Source organism: Mytilus edulis, chromosome 5 (assembly GCF_963676685.1).
Source record: "Mytilus edulis chromosome 5, xbMytEdul2.2, whole genome shotgun sequence".
NCBI classification, from domain to species: domain Eukaryota; kingdom Metazoa; phylum Mollusca; class Bivalvia; order Mytilida; family Mytilidae; genus Mytilus; species Mytilus edulis.
The window spans coordinates 73027990-73046066 of record NC_092348.1 but is presented as its reverse complement, the minus strand read 5'-3'; the positions used below and the strand labels follow the sequence as shown (position 1 = coordinate 73046066).

Here is an 18077-nt window from a genome sequence, read left to right as displayed (position 1 = left end):
ACCTTAAAAACATGTGTCAGCGGGGTTTATTACAATATATGATATGACTTTTAAAAAATCGATAATTTCTTCATTCCTACTGCAAATATATTGGATACTATATATAGGAATTAAATCTTTACTGTATCTTTGCATCAATTCTATCGACTGTGTCATCCTGCTATAAAAGAGCTAGTTTTATTAACGGACACATATTTCATCTATTTTAACTACTGATGAATATGGACAGCATGGTTATCATCATAATTATTTATGGTGTCGTTGTAATAAACCCAATATGCCATGGAACATCAGATATTAAGAAGAAAATGAAATTTATATTAGAAAAGGAAAAGATAATTGTTTCAAGTGATTCAACAACTACAACTAAAGCAGATTCTGTTATACAATGCACCACTTTGTGTACTAGCGAACAGGAGTGTGAGACCGCAAGCTATGATCGTACTACAGGACAATGTAGATTGGATTCCAACAGTAACCCACAGACAAAAACAATTAAAACTGGAATTCTTGTGTTTAAAAGTAAGTAAGACTTATCATATGTAAAATACATGTAAATAATTCACCGAGACATTACTTCTCCGATATTGAAAGTTTCAGTAATTAAAATGTGAAATGGGTTAGAAATTCCTTAACAAGGATATAAAATCTTCATTTCTCCCTGTTTAATATATGACCGGAGTATCGTAGTTGTATTCGGTACAGCATATATAGTTTCTGAGCTGTACAAGACTAATTGGGTCAACATCTAGTATAGCTAGGGAATACGTTTTGGGTAGGTCAACATATATGATAGCTGGACAATACGTTGTTGGTTAAAGTTGTCTTTGTTGGTTGGTATATTAAAAAGATTTATGTACTCTTATGTAATGTTTATATAATGTCTTTTTCTAACGCCAGTCTTGTGTAATGTAAAGTTAATGTATTTATCTAACAGTAGTCTGGTGTGATGTAAAGTTAATGTGTTTATCTAACAACGTACAGTCTAGTGTTTTTTTAAAGTTAATATGTATATGTAACAACAGTCTAGTGTGATGTAAAGTTAATGTGTTTATTTTACAACAGTCTGGGGTGATGTAAATTTAATGTCTTTGTCTAACGCAAGTCTGGTGTGATGTAAAGTTAATGTATTTATCTAACAACTGTCTAGTGTTATGTAAAGTTAATGTGTTTATCTAACAACAGTCTGGTATGATGTAAAGTTAATGTGTTTGTCTAACAACAGTCTGGTGTGATGTAAAGTTAATGTGTTTATCTAACAACAGTCTGGTGTGATGTAAAATTAATGTGATTATCTAACAACAGTCTGGTGTGATGTAAAGTTAATGTGTTTGTCTAACAACAGTCTAGTGTGTTTATAAGTTAATATGTATATGTAACCACAGTCTGATGTGATGTTAAGTTAATGTGTTTATCTAACAACAGATTGGTGTAATGATATTATAATGTCTTTATTTAACGCCAGTCTGGTGTGATGTAAAGTTTTTGTCTTTATCTTACAACAGTCTGGTGTGATGTAAAGTTTATGTCTTTATCTTACAACAGTCTGGTGCGATGTAAAGTTAATGTGTTTATCTAACAACAGTCTAGTGTCTAACGACAGTCTGGTGTGATGTCAAGTTAGTGTGTCTGTCTAACAACAGTCTGGTGTGATGTAAAGTTAAAATCTTTATATAAAAACAGTCTGGTGTGATGTAAAGTTAATGTCTTTATCTAACAACAGTCTGGGTGGATGTAAAGTTAATATCTTTTTCTAACAACAGTCTAGTGTGATGTAAAGTTAGTGTCTTTATCAAACAGCAGTCAGGTGTGATGTAAAGTTAATGTCTTTATCGAACAACAGTCTGATGTGATGTACAGTTAATGTGTTTATCTAATAACAGTTTGGTGTGATGTAAAGTTAATGTCTTAATCTTACAACAGTCAGGTGTGATGTAAAGTTAATGCCTATATCTAACAACAGTCAGGTGGGATGTAAAGTTAATGTCTTTATCTTTACTGTGTGGTGTGATGTAAAGTTAATGTGTTTTATTTAACAACATTCTGGTGCAATGTAAAGTTAATGTGTTTATCTAACAACAGTCTGGTGTTTAATTGCAACATATTTTATTTGCTAAAGTTAGGCAAAATGATTGAGACACAAATAGATATTACATTTGATGTTAAATGCATATTCTTATAATAACAATGATATAAGCATGCTTGTAAGAATCAAGTAAAGAAGGTTCGCTTTGAAAAAGGCAATAGTTTTAGAATGACACATATCGCAGTTGAGTTAAAATAATATTTTTTGTTTTAGACCGTACAGATACTACGTTGCTAATGTACATAGAAGACAACATGTAATAAAATTCTTTCTAAAAAAAAGAAGAGTCGAAGGATATAACTAATACCAGTCTGGTGTCATAAGACTGGTAAATAAACTCATCATAAAAACCATAATTGGAATTTTGTATTTGCGCCAAACACGCTTTTCGTCTATAAAAGACTCACAAGTGACGCTTGAATAAAAAAAGGTAAAAAAAAGTACGAAGTTGAAGAGCGTTGAGGACCAAAAATTCCTAAACGTTTTGCCAAATACAGCTAAAGTAATATATTTCTGAGGTAGAAAAGCCTTAGTATTTCAAAAACGCAAAGTTTTGTTAATTTATAATTATGAACATGTGAATCTAACTCAAGTCAACACAGTAGTGCTGACTACGTGGCTTGTGATACCCTTGCATATTCGCTCAGGGTATTCCATCAGCAGCGGCATCGACCTAGACGCGCTTTTCGTCTCCAAAAGACTCATCAGTGACACTCGAATCAACAAATAACAATTTATTCAAAACCAGAAGTTTAGCTTGATCTGACCGGGATTAGCGATCTAACACCAGTTTAGTCTGATGAAATTTGAAGATTTAATTAAACATAAGTACTGTATATATAAATTGTAATCAGTTAATGCAGCTCCAGTGGTGTAATGTGAATGTATTGCGTTTATTGAATATCAAGTGAAACAATGCAATGTATCAGACTGGTGCTAGATACAATTTATTTATCTCTATATGCATAAATATTTTAAAATTATAGATCACGAAGCAACGGACTGCTCCAAAATGCCCAATGGAAGTATCAACGGCGTCCACAAGATTTTTGTAAACAATGTTAACAGATATCTTGATGTATATTGTGATATGACAGCCGGTGGATGGACGGTATGTTCAATTTAAGAATCAGAGCTTCAAAGATTCTGAAAATGTTTGAATGATAGTCGGTTCAGATAAATTTGTCATCTTGATATTCTTTTCCCATAAATATGTTAAATTAAGGCAACAGTAGTAAACCGCTGTTCCAAAGTCATTAAAGATGTCCGGGTTACAAACAGAAAAAAACCAAGAGAAACACATCAAATCTCTAAGGCTGAAACAACTTGACACCAGATACACTGCAGTGCAGCAAAAACAATCGCCAATGCAACATACTTAGAGTCAGAATAAGAATATGTTAATGCATATACAATTGGATTTTATTATAACTGAGGTATGTTGACATGGTAAATATGTGTTCCAACTGACAACATTTTCAGAACACGATATCTGTAACAAACATAAGCTTTTAGCTACCTCTTTACAAGCAGAACCTAAAACAATGAAAGTTCCAACTATGTACTTGCTCCCGACGCTTCACAAAACACCTTACACATACAGATTTATTTCGGCTTCAAGTCATTGTTCCACTACTACATTTTCGTTTCTTCTTACTAGTACACTTGGTACAATCAAAAACCTGATAATAAATTGTTCAAATAGGAGAAAATAGTGGAATTAATTACTTTTGGAGTGTCAAAAACTCTTTTTTCTACCACTTTGCCTAATATTCTCATTAAGAAAAAAATCACACACCTAATAAAATGGGAATTTAAAAAGTCAGAATGTGAATACATATGTTCAAACTCTTTAAGGTATTTTTTAGTACAATGTAGCAATAAACAAAATAACTATTTCAACTGGACATGCTTTGATACTATATTTGCCTTTGAATTTTTACTAGATTACATTTTTGTTCGCACTGGAGATTTCGTATATCGTCAAGTTATCGGAATTAAAACTGTGCATCGCTTATTGCGGACCTGTTGTTGTATTGCTATGAGTTAAGGAGCCAGCTTCTGAGTGCGGGAGTTTCTCGTTGCATTGAAGACCTATTGGTGACCTTCTGCTGTTGTCTGTTCTATGGTCGGGTTGTTGTCTCTTTGACATATTCCCCATTTTCATTCTCAATTTTATTCTTGTTTGTCGTTTTTATATAGATTAGACCGTTGGTTTGACTGTTCGAATAGTTTTGCACTATTCATTTTTGGTCCTTTATAGCTTGCCGTACTTTGACCTATAATATTTTACTAAAATTATTAATTGTGACTTTGATGGATAGATGTCTCATTGACTCTCATATCAAATCTTCTACATACATATATAAAACTGTTATAGTGTTAACTGTAGTGAAGATTGAAAAATCTTTTTAATCAATTCAACATGTGCTCAAGTTAAAACAATTTGGAGGAAAAGGAGGAGGCCATACCGAAAGGTATTGTTTTTGTAAAATGAGTTGTTCATTTGTAACAAAGAATATTTTAGTGCATGAAGTTATATATTTTGTTGTTGTTTGACAATATGTATTGAACACCCTACTATAGACCTCAGATTTTCAAGTAGTCATAGCTATTCAAGTTATATCATTTAGTAATAATGTATCAATAAGAGAATGTATGAAAGGAATCAAAAATTATTAAACAAACGTTTAAACATTTTATGGGGAACATATTATAGTATACCATTGCTTGTCCTTCAGTTTTTCCGTACATCGTCAACATGTCGGGCAATGACTCAAAAACGCGTTAACTAATTTTCATGAAATTTTGATGAACTGATTATATCGATTGCCGAGAGTTTCTTTTGTTTTGTTTTCATGAAACTCACGTCTCGAAGTTTCTTGATTTTTTTTATGAAAGTTTTATGAAAAAGGGGAAATTGTCCTGTTTTCGGACAATCAATCAATATCTAAAAAGTCAAATCACAAAAATACTTAACTCCACGGAAAATTCAAAACGGAAAGTCCCTAATCAAATGGCAAAATCAAATGATAAAACACGTCAAACGAATGGACAACATCTGTGATATTCCTGACTTGGTATAGGCATTTTCAAATGTAGAAGTGGTGGATTAAACCGGTTTTATAGCGCTTAATCTCTCATCTGTACATTAAATTCCAAAAAAGTCGCATCAAATTCCATTATACTTACAACGATGCGTGAACAAAACAGACATTGAAGGCCGTACCTTGACCTGTAATGGTTTACCTTTATAAATTGTTACTTGGATGGCCTGTGGGTTGTCTCATTGTCACTCATACCACATCTTCATATATCATGTATATCTATGATATGTAAATAGACAGCATTCATCACTGTGTCACAATCACAAAACAAACAAATATTTAACAATAAGCACAAAAAAACATCTTTCAAATTAAAAAAAACACATGCATTGCTTCGCGTGTTTGACGGTCATAAAATGTGAACGTCACATATATAAAATAAAACTTTAGTAGATTGTTTATATATATTCGCGTAAGATCCCTTCCGATTTTTAACGTGTTTAGATTTAAGATTTCTAAGTTATTAGTTTTTGTTGATAAAAAAGAGTTTATTTTCCAGTTTCAGACAACATCTTTAAAAAAATCTTTAAGCAGTTTTCATGAAACTTTGGTGGCATGTTTATACGATTTTTTAGTTTTATTTTTTATCATAGTTTGATATGACATTGCTCATATCACATCTCTTCATTTATTTCGTTTTACGGAATTATTTTGCAGTTACATATTACTGTACAAGCTTTGTAAAAGTCAATCGCCGTTTGTAACTTGACACATTTTTAAGAAAATTTTGTAAACAAAGTTGCCCATTTTAATACTTTTCCCTGAAAACTGTAAATTTAATTTTTCTGAAAGTAACATCTTCAAAGTGTAAGCAATGTAGTTTCGCTTCATTAACATATTGCGAACATGTACAATTATGCGAAAAGGATTTATAACCAGCTTGCAATAACAATTTATACAATTTGCATTGTTTTGATCAAGTAATAAAAACTAGTTACAGTGTTAACAAAAAACGTCAGTTTACACACAAATTTACAAATATACTTGACTGCTTAAATCTCATTTCTGATTATCACCTAGCAAATGTAAATGACAGGTGTTCTTTTTCCGTTCTTAGATACAACCAAAAATATTGTCACTGAAAACAAATATTAATATGAAAGCCGGATTCCAAAAGGTGGCCGATGTATGGTAATGGCCAATGTTACGGTATAATAAATAAATTTGGTGTATTTACTGTCTTCTGATTGGTTAAAAGTATTAGCTTTATTTTCAATGCTGTCAATTTTTATGGTGTCACGCCAACTCTGATGTTATGTATTCATACGCCAACATGTGTGTACGTTGTTATCGTTAATATAAATAATATAAAAAGTTCTTTGAGCCTAATTTTTAAAGAAATTTATTTATAATGAATGGCAATAATTTATTTTGAATTTATTGAACCATAAAATTATTTTTTGACTTTTCACAGTTAACATAATCGTCTTTGCGTATTATTTAATGTGAAGAGTCAAAAATTTATTTTATGGTTCAATAAATTCAAAATAAATAATAGCCATTCTTTAAATGTATAAAATTAGCCTGAACAAAGGTCATCATGCCGGCTGGACGAATCTCTCATTGTAATGAACACTTTTCTTCAATTTTATAATAATACCTGTTTAAATGTAACCAATCAACATTTGTTATTCATTTGTTCGATGTGTTTGAACTTTTGATTTTGCCGTTTGATTTCCGTCTTTCTGTTTTGAGTTTTGAGTTTTGAGTTTTCGGTATTTTTATTTTATTGTTGCCTTAATTTATACAAGTAACTAAATCTATAAGTCTTCACTTGGACCATAATGTCTATGTATATAAATATTGACTTGTGAGTTCTGAATACACCGTTCCTTTATTTCAACTAGATTACTACGAAACAGTTTATTATCTATGTTATAGGTGATCCAAAGACGACAAGATGGGTCAGTAGATTTTTATAGAGACTGGTTAGACTACAAGAAAGGATTTGGCAACGTTTCTGGAGAATACTGGCTTGGTAAGTTTGAGTATAACTAACATATTGACATTTGTGTTTTCGCAGTTTCAAACCAGATTAAAAAATGACGGGTTAAATTTAGGACGTGAAAGAACTAGAATCTAAAATCTACGTAGGTTTTTTCTGTGAAACTTTGAGATTGTGGGTATTATAATTATTTGTGCCATTAAAAAGCAAAGTCACGTGTAAAAGTCTCGAAAATTGCTAATTGATAACAATTACAATGTAAATGATGTCAATATATTTAAATTCAAAATGGATTTATTTCTAAGACGGTGAACTAAATAAATACACAATGACTTATGATTATAACACAGGTAAACATTTACATAAAAAAGTTTAGATTAAGTATCTACCATCGTTACACTTCTGTGTTGACACAAACTGTCATTAATATGGTCATAATAGTAAATTTTCTGCCTCAGGAATATATTACATTAGCTGTATTTGACAAAACTTTTAGGAATTTCTGGTCCTCAATGCTCTTCAACTTCGTACTTTATTTGATTGGAGCGTAACTAATGAGTCTTTTATAGACGAAACGCGCGTATGGCGCAAACATATAAATTGCAATCTTAGTTCCTATAATAAATTTATTTCTTTGTATTATGTTAATAGAAATAAGAAGAGGTTGACACCAAACAGATAATCAATTCATTCTTAAAAAAACTTATGATACAGAAGTAGGTTAGGACAATAGAGAAAAAATAATTACATTAAATGTTGTTATAAAAAATGGAAAGATATTTCGTATAAGCATCAATTTATGTTGTCAAAAAATCACTATAACTTTAACAGACTTCTGTGCAATGACATCATTATATTGTCAGTAAATAAAAAGTACAAAACATCAACCTTGAAAAGACAATCTTGTTTTATTTCTAAAGGCAACGACAACATCTTTAATATCTTGAATGGAAAGTCGTATAGTTTGAGATTTGACTTAGAGAGGAGTTCTGGAGAGAGAAGCTATGCTCAGTACGAGATATTCAAAATAGCAGACGAGTCTGAAGATTATAATTTAACATTAGCTGGGTACTCCGGAACTGCTGGTAAGCTTTTAAGTAAGAGCATGCCATATACTTCGGATCACACGGTGATGTTTTGACAAAATATTACGGAAGCGTATTAGCGCCACACAATTTATTTTTCATGTTTAAAGTCTTTCCGTTGCCAAAAGAGAAAGACCGTACTGTATTTCTTCATAATATTATTATTAAGATCTTTCCTTTTCCAAAAAGGAAAGACCTTACTTTACTTCTTCTGATTATTATTATTATTAAGGCCTTTCCTTTTCCAAAAGGAGAAGACCTTACTGTATTTCTTCACTTTATAATTATTAGGTCTTTTCACTTTTCGAGGATACCTATAGTATTTATTGTCCCTGAAATGTTTTATTTTAAGGTAAATAACTTATTTCTTCAGATTGGTACATGATACAGCCATACGATCTTTTGCAAAATGTTGAGTGACAAATGAGACCTAACTGTATTTCTTCTGACTATTATTATTATCATTTTTATTATTCTTTTAGTTCCTCCTCCAAATTTTGACAAAATTTCCCTCCGTTACAGATAGCTATGTCGCTTTGAGGTTCACACTTTGTATCGGTGTTATAATTACCTATCCGGAACTTACCCTATGAATCGTAAAATTTTGTCGGTCTGGAATTATCTGCCCACAAACTAAAACCTTGTTATCATTCGAACTACGTAACCCTAATAGGTAATTGATAGTGTTTTGCCCCTGTGACGATTGATCATTAAAACTCAGAAAAAATAAGTCGTAGCCACCTAGGGTATTCACCAATGATCATCCATTGATGTGACTTTGAAAAATACCTCCAGGTCATATTTTTAACTTGACATTGACCTAAGACCTAACACGTTCCTATGAGATAATCTCAGAAACCCTTATACTTACAGAAGTTATGAATGCCGGGAAATGTTCGGGTCATTAAGGCGCAACTGTGTTACATTTTGATCAAAGAGATTTAATCTTTCTGTAAGGGGCATAATCTCTTTTTTAGGAATCTGAAAAGACTAAACCAGCTTTTACTATTAAGCCAAAGGTCTTATACCCATAGGGCTTTCAGCAATTCATTGGGTATGGTCGAGTTTTGGTCCCAGATAGCAAAAAACGTGTTTTTATAAATCTTATTTAAAGGATTAAAGTGTGTTTTATGGGATTTTAACGGTGACCATGACTTTTGACCCAACAACTTTTTATTGGATATCTCAAAAACGATTATAAATTCAATCATTGTACACAATGATCGAAGAGATTTGACCTTTCCCTTATTACAGGCAAAATTATATAGAGAATATTTATTTTGGAATCAGTGTGAATAAAGCTATAATATGATGCCGAAAGTAACATTGTTTAAACCGAAGTTGACACTGGAATCCTTCATTTCAGGCAAAAATATAAAAAAACATATATTTATTGAATCAGAATGAGAAACCCATACTTGGACGCCAATAGTAACTTTGAGAAAATCGGAAGTAGCTTCTTATCAATTATTAAGCAAATTGGTGTGGAACAATCGGTTTTTAATTATTTGTTCTAATCATAGTTAGGTCTTTCCACTTTTCATATTGAAATGAATTTGTTGCCAATGATGTGGAATAGTAATGGGGATTTGGGGATTTCCAAACCCTCCCTGTATAACCAACCACTTATTCTTAAAGGTACTATCTCCCCGTGTCTTGTGTCTCCTATTTCTTTTTATCTGTATTTCATTAAAACCGTAAGAGATATCAACACATTTTTTATAAAAAAAATGATCATTTACTCTTAGAAATGTTTTGGTTAATCTAACCATAGTGATCTGATGACATCTTTTGGAGTTATTTCCCCTTTTCAATTAAAAATAAGTGATATGTTAAGAAAATTCATAGTTCATAAGTCATAGAAGCCTCAGGTCTTTTCATATGAAGTCTCTGTTCCTTTTGGAGAAATTGAGGTCAAGATCATAGGTCAAGGTTAAAGGTCAAGGTCACCTTTCAATTTTTAACTTTGCTGATTATCTTTGTTCAAAAGAACGTACAAATGAATGATATGATGTGCTTGCCATAAAAATGATTACGGTTTGGCGCAACTTCAAGCTATTTAAGTCGAAGAGTTTTGGTTATCCTTAAGCTCTATAGAAGTTTTCTCCCCCTATGTATTGGAAATCAGGATTACTCATTACCCCTACAAGTGAATGACCTAGGACATTTTTTTTTTAAATTACTGACTTATGACCTTAAAATTGAGGTCAAGGGCAAAGGTCGATTTCACGTTCTAGATTTTGACCTTTGCTAAAAGTTCATACTGTTCATTATAAAACCATTAGTTTTTTAGCATTTAGTTTTGTTGACTTTGACTTTTTATAAGTTTAAGCGCAAGTGACCATATCGTAACTTGAAGTTTTCTATTTCGATGAAAAAGTACATAATCTTATTTTATCAAATCATATTTGAAGTTACAAATTACACCAAAAGTGGTACCTTACATGCCGTCTTTTAAATTTCATTCTATATTTTCGAAGTTCAGATGGAATGATTATTCTTTTTGTTCCGCTAAACTTTGACAAAATTTCCCTACGTAACAATAAGCCATGTCACTTTCAGGTCAACACTTTCTATCGGTGTCAGAAAAACCTATTCGGAACTCACCCTGTGAGTCGTTTAAGTTTGTCGGTCTCGACTTATCTGACTAAAACCTAAAGACCTGTTACCATTGAAACGCCGTAACCGTAATAGGTAGGGAAGAAAGAATGATGGAATTTGTTCCAGATCAGAATCTAGTTCTTCACTACGTTTGGTTCGAAAAAAATCAACGACTCATTAGTAGGGTTAATCCCCTTTGAAAATTAACCAATGTCGGTTGGTCACTAAAACACAGAAACCGTAAGTCGTAGCCACCTAGGAACTTCAGCAATGATCATCAGCTTACGTGACTTTGAAAATGCCTCAAGGTCAAATTTGTTTGTTGACCTAGACCTGTGACTTTACACCTAGTTTTGGGATAATCTCAGAAATAGTTTACAGAAGTCTTGAAAAGTGGTAAATAATTGAGTCATTAAGGCACAAATTCTGCAGATTGTGACCGAAGAGATTTGACATTCCTGTAGGGGGCATAACCCCTATAAAAAGACAAAATCAGCTTTTACTATTACACGAAAGGTCCTAGACTCGTGGGGTCTTCAACAATACTTATTTTTAAGCTACTGACTATACATCGGATTAATAATACATCTTTTCCTGAAGTTACATTTTGATTTACCAAAAAATCAAGGTATTGCGAGATTGTTTATACTCGTTCAGGCTAAACTAGGTCGTGTTTTAGATGAAACGCCACGTTAAAGTTATTTCATGGCAAATAGGACACGCGTAAACAGCTGCTTAGATCGACTGCCTGAGGGAACCAACATTTTTGGGAAGTCTGTATCAAATTGTATCTCAATGCTATTTAGAAGTTCTATAAAAATTCCATATATTGTGCATCATTTGTAAATATAAATCAACATGCAGACATCTTATATGTTCAGGTATTTCACATCCAATCTTTATGGTCATATTATTTCCAAAGCACAAAAATATCGGTACTAGTATTCACCTCAAAATCTTACAAAACCTTTGAACAGACTTATTAAGATGGAATACGGTTATAATTATGTTGTCAGGTCAGTAAGGATGGCATATTTTGATATTAATATTGATTCACTTTTAGGGTCTTTGCATCGGAAATAAACATATTTTTCAAACCAGTGGTTGGCATGACACGGGTTATGTTCTCACACTTTTTATGATGGTAAGATACTTAACCCCTAACGGTATTGTGCTCGATTTTCCTTTGACGAAGACATAATCTTTCAATATGTATAAATAATGTTTGGAACTGGCATGTCATCCACTTCTAGTAGTCCTTTGTTAATTTATGAATCATTGACATTTTGCCTCGTTTCTGTTTCTTATATCTGACTCCGATTATGATATAGTTAAGGAACAAGATGTTTTTACAATGAGTTGCGTTAAAGACAAATTGATGCGTCAATGATTGAAAAGATGACTTTATTAATAACAATTGATTTTAATGGGGAGGCAACACGATTTTGAAGACAGTTTTGCCCTTTTAAATTATCCTAGATATAACGACACCAGTAAAATAAATAAATAATTTCTTATTATTCCAAATTCTGTTAAAATATTACAACAAATTCGTTATTCTATTTAATTTCTGAGTATACAAAAAAAAAAACAAAGCCAAGAAACACGCGAATCTATATTTAGAATCTAAGGGTCCAGGCAACTCAGTTCCAGTGAAGGACTGTTTGATTCATTCTCTATGTGCAAACAATAAGAATTATCGTACACGAATAAAGTGTTCTAGAAGCAATGAAATCGTAATTAGATAAAAGACTAAGTTTTTTTTTATCACTGATATGCAATTCGATTTCTTTAATTTCATATTGATGAATGCAATAATCTCATATATTAAACGATACATCCAAAACTGTTGTCTCTTTGACATATTCCCTTATTTCTATTCTCAATCTTATTAGATCTATACAATATCATCATAGATACATGAATTTTCGTATAATTTTGTCTTCGAAGTACTCATTAGTGATTCTCGAATAAAAAATGTTAAAATACCAAATACAATACAGAATAAAAGGTAGCGAAGCATTGATGAGTCAAAATTACGAATATGTTTGACTGTTGTTATGCAAAATTAAAAAAAAGGAAAACAACAGGTTTAATAATTAAGAATTCCATATTCCTTCAAATAACATTTACTCATTCTTAAATTTAGATTGAGTTTTTTTCGCTGAATCTTATGTCTACTTAACTTTCTGCTTCTTGTTCCTGCTTTTTGTCTTCTTTTTACTTTAACCAAGATTGGTTTGTCTTTGTGTGTCTAATAGTTTCCCCACTGTTAGTGTCTACTATAATTTTATCAATTTACCAGCAAAACAAGACTTAGGTCCGAGACTAATATTATTGTTCTATTTATCAAAATTAGGAGATGCCAATGCGAACCGATTCGCTCAATTATCCGGTCAATTATTTTCAACCAAAGATCGTGACAATGACAACTGGGACGGAGGGAAATGCGCTACTACTAGTAAAGCTGGATGGTGGTATGCTAAAGAAGTATTGACTCAGTTTGATTGCACCTATGTAAATCCAAATGGCATGTACGTTGATGGAATTCTTGAAGAAATTGTCTACTGGCATCCATGGACAAATTCATTTGAAATTTTGAAATCTGTCACAATGAAGATTAAATATTTTTGATTGCACAATTATGTATATATAAGCTGTCAGCAGATGACTCCAGATACCTTGTTAAAAAGACCATGGACTGTCAAACTTTCGCTTTTTCATTGAGTTGAACTACAGGTATCTCGAAACTCTTTTCTGGGTAGACATATTTCAATTGTATATTTCTTGATTTAATTTGAGAGCTCAGATGCATGTTTTATTTTTTATTTGGATTGTTTAAAGTCTATCATATTTTTGAAGTCTATTGTTTTCTGCATAAATGAGGATTTTTTTGTTTGAATTTATTTTTTACATTATTTCATGTCCGGTTCTTTTACAGCTCACTGTATGGATTTTGCTTATTGTTGGAGGCCATCGATGACATATGGTCTTTGGTTGACAATTGTCTCATTGGCAATATGCAACATATTCTTATATTTATATTAACAAGCTGTACATTTTGTTTTTGTGTGTTAAAAACTAACTCATTAAAGATTCCAGGTTTATAACTGGTTAGCCAGATGAAGGTTTAGCGTAATCAAAAACATTTAAATACAAGAAAACTAACATATCAATTATATTTTATGTCAGCACAAAGGCATATGACATTACGTACATATTTACAAAGGGAAACTTCTCTCATCTTCGCTAGCCAAGGGATAACAATCCCGGCCTTTGCTCTTCAACCTTTGCAGATTAAACAATCACTTGTGATTATAATGCTGCAGCATCTACTGAAATATTGAAGTAACGCCTATTCCGACATCATACTTCTTGATCAATGGCAGCACTCGAACTCCCTTAAGTGTAGACGTGTAAATATAGTTGTGTCTTGGTTTTACAAATTTCCCGAAGCAGGAACTGAAAACATATGCTCACATCCCAAAATTTCCGCGGGAAACACACTCAGGCGCTTCAATTAGTTAATAAAGAACTTTAGATTATTAATATTACTTTTTGGGGAAAATACTTGTTGCACAATCAGTACGTGGCAATTGTCTATTTAAATTTAAAACAAACATATATTATGACAACTATCTGTTAATTTTAACGAACGCTATTTCATTATTGTGCACATATCCTTGAATTACATAAAAAGTATCATCAAAATCCATATAAGGGAAATCTGCTACATAGATATTTCCCAACCAACTCGTTATGTCGTTCTTAAATACTGTAACATCATTTTGAAATACTAAGGCTTTTCTTCTACCTCAGGCATAGATTTCCTTAGCTGTATTTGGCAAAACTTTTAGGAATTTTGGTTCTCAAAGAAGAAATGATATTACTCAAACATACTTGCCCCACAATCAATTATAATTTGACAATTGAAAAATCGATTTTATATATAACAACAAATATTACACTAGGGAAGTTCCCGACGACCATTAACATGCAGACGCGGCCCAAAGATCAAATATAAAATTTTGAAGATTAAAATGTAAAAGATATAGACTCCATTATATCAGCACAAGTGTCCTAAATAATGATAAAACTCAAACAGGTGATCAAGCAATTCATTATGAGAGCAAAATCCCACGCAAGAATGATAACGCAAAATTGACAATGTCACGTTACAAGACAAAATAAAGGTAGTTGCACTGATATGTGCTCAATTATTTTCAATACGTTCATGATTATTTGTAATATGTATAGTTCTTGGATTCTATACATATGAACAGAATTGTCATTATATTACTTTAAACCCTTACAACTAAATGCAGAAAGTACACATGATTTAAATGTATAGTAATCCTACATGACTTCAGAGAACAGTTAGAACTAAAACTTCTCCGTTCTGAATGCATAGTAATCCTACAAAAGAGGGACGAAAGATACCACAGGGACAGTCAAACTTATAAATCGAAAATAAATTGACAAAGCCATGGTTAAAATGAAAAAGACAAACAATGGTACTAATGACAAAGCATAGAAAACTAAAAATAAGTAACACGAACCCAATCACTTCAGTAAGAGCTAAAACGTATCCGTTCTTAATGCACAGTAATTCTACATGACTTCAGAGACGGTTAGAGCTAAATCTTATCCGTTCTTAATGCACAGTAATCCTACATGACTTCAGAGACGGTAAGAGCTAAAACTCACCCGTTCCAAATGCACAGTAATCCTACATGACTTTAGAGAATAGTTAGAACTAAAACTTACACTCTTAATGCACAGTTATCCTATATGACTTCAGAGAACAATGGGAGCTAAAAACTTACCCGTTCAAAATGCACAATAATCCTACATGACTTCAGATTACCATGGGAGCTCAAACTTACCCGTTCCAAATGCACAGTTATCCTACATGACTTCCGAGAACATGTATAGTTAGCGCTAAAACTTATCCGTTCCAAGTTTACAGTAATCATACATGAATTAAGAGAATAGTGGGAGCTAAAACTTATCAGTTCCAAATGCACAATAAAATTACATTAGTTCAGAGAAAAGTCGGAACTAAAACCAATCCGTTCCTTAGGTTAATCCAAACCTGAAAATAGTAAAATAGTCGATGAAAACCTAATCCCAAACTTGGAAGGAAAACCTCCTGCGGTAATAAGTAATGTATACAAGGCTAGCTACGATAAAGATATTCTTCGCTTTAAAACTTAGTTACACATGCTACAAGATGAGAAATTTAAATCAGGAAAACTAAGTAAATGAATACTAATGAAAATTTCATTGAAAAAAAATTGAATTGCGTGAACAATACAAATTTTCTATCTTAAACAATATAGTTGGTGTTATAAGTTAAACAGATGCAAAAATTAAGAAAGCTGTATGTTATAGTAGTGAACATATCATGTTACTAGCTGAAGAAGTAAAGGAATCTTCAAACATTTATATTGTGTCCATAGTGGGAACAATGATACAAAATCATCACACAACAAAACATTTAACATTCAATTATCACAATTGAACAAGACATACAAAAATAATTATGCATTCCATTTAGGACTCCCCAGAGCATGGGCTAAACGAAACAATTTGAACTGGACACTGTCAGAATGGGTCCAAACAATCAGGTCTCTGATAGAACGTCATATTCATAAGTTGAAAAACTGTCCGTTTTCAGAGGCAAAGGGGCTGTGAAATTCTGACTACTGTACCCTTATTTTTGACATTTCTACCTGTCGCAATGTTTTGTTTACACATTGTCGTTTATATCGTGACTTTTTGTGGCTGTCATACAAGTGAAAAGTTGAACAAGCTAGAAAACCAGGTTTTATCCACCACTTTCTACTTAAGAAAATTCCGGTTCCAAGTCAGGAATGTGAGCGTTGTTATCAAATCGATTGATATGTTTTATCTTTTGATTTTGCCATTTTATTAGGGAATTTTCGTTTTGAATTTTCCTCAGTGTACAGTATTTTTGTGATTTTACTTTATACATACACTTAAATATAACTTAGAAACGACTCTCTTCATTCCATCAAGACTCAATAAGTGACAATATCTGATAAATATAAAGAGGAAAACCTTAATTCTATACCAAGGCAACATTTTACAGAGGCAAAACAAGAAACATAAAAATACAATGAATCAACTCTGTGATTTGCAAATAGATTTGACGCGCTATCAAAAGATAATGCACATGAACAATCATCTCAACCCAGTAATAATCGTAAAGAATATCTATTATAACCACTTTTATCTAGTCCTTCCTGTAGGTCGGTGAATGTGATGAATATTTTCATTTCCACTCCTCGACGTAGACGCAGTCATGGTCATCGTCATTATACATTACCTACTTCGCATGATGTCTCTTTTAATGACTTGCTGCCTTTTGTACAAAAGCCAATAGGTGTTCATCACATTCGCACGAAACTTTATTCCGTACCCCTTTCAAAATATCATTCTCTGTTCAATTTATTGTTGGAAACCACTGTTACAAGCCCTCATTCAAACCAATACAAACTTACAGCTATCAATTCAGATATTGCTAGTCACTGACTTTTCAAAACAGTTCGCATAGGAAAAGATAAAAAAAAAAGAAAAGATCTTTTCTTAAACTTTCCTTTGCTTGCCAATAAAGGTCTGGATGGCGTCAATTTAGGCAATATCCTTCATTATTAATTAGTTCATTTGAAAATACCTCCATATTTTAAAGGTCAGTCTGTACCAATAATATCTTATACCTATACCAAACCAATTGCAACTAAAATTTTTAATTACAAACTCGTTTTGCAGGATCTTAATATTGACGACATCAAGTCTAAACCTCCTGTTTGCATCTGTACTAGTTCCCAATTCACATATAATCCTGCTGGTCACGTTATTACCGGAGACCTCAATAATTTTAGAAACACTTCCCTACGAAATTTGTTATCCAAAAGTCCGAAATATCGTGTGCCTTAATCCATCAATTGGAAAAACAACTTCAAAATACTGATGGATTCAGTGAAGGATTATGCCAAGCAATGAGCTAAACGCGAAAAAGAAGACGTAGATACTCTTTCCGAATGAATTACGGCTGTGAGGTCGTTAATACAAATCCGAATTAAGAAACTCAATTGGTCTATCAATAACCACGCTACGTCAATTTTTTAAAGACCCAAAGGTTGAAAAATACTTGTCCTACCGCCATGACAAATATGTAGTTGTCCCCGCAGATACAGCTCTAAACAATATCGTTTTTGTTGTAAATA

General features: G+C 32.2%; 1 protein-coding gene across 1 annotated transcript; it reads left to right on the top strand.

Annotated features, from left to right (window-relative positions):
• Positions 1-230: 230 nt before the first annotated feature.
• Positions 231-8749, top strand: LOC139525235 (angiopoietin-1-like). The gene is made up of 5 exons (XM_071320429.1): positions 231-522; positions 3073-3197; positions 7075-7171; positions 8059-8223; positions 8706-8749. The coding sequence occupies exons 1-5, from the start codon at positions 231-233 to the stop codon at positions 8747-8749; spliced, it is 723 nt and encodes a 240-aa protein (XP_071176530.1).
• The last annotated feature ends 9328 nt before the right edge of the window (positions 8750-18077 follow it).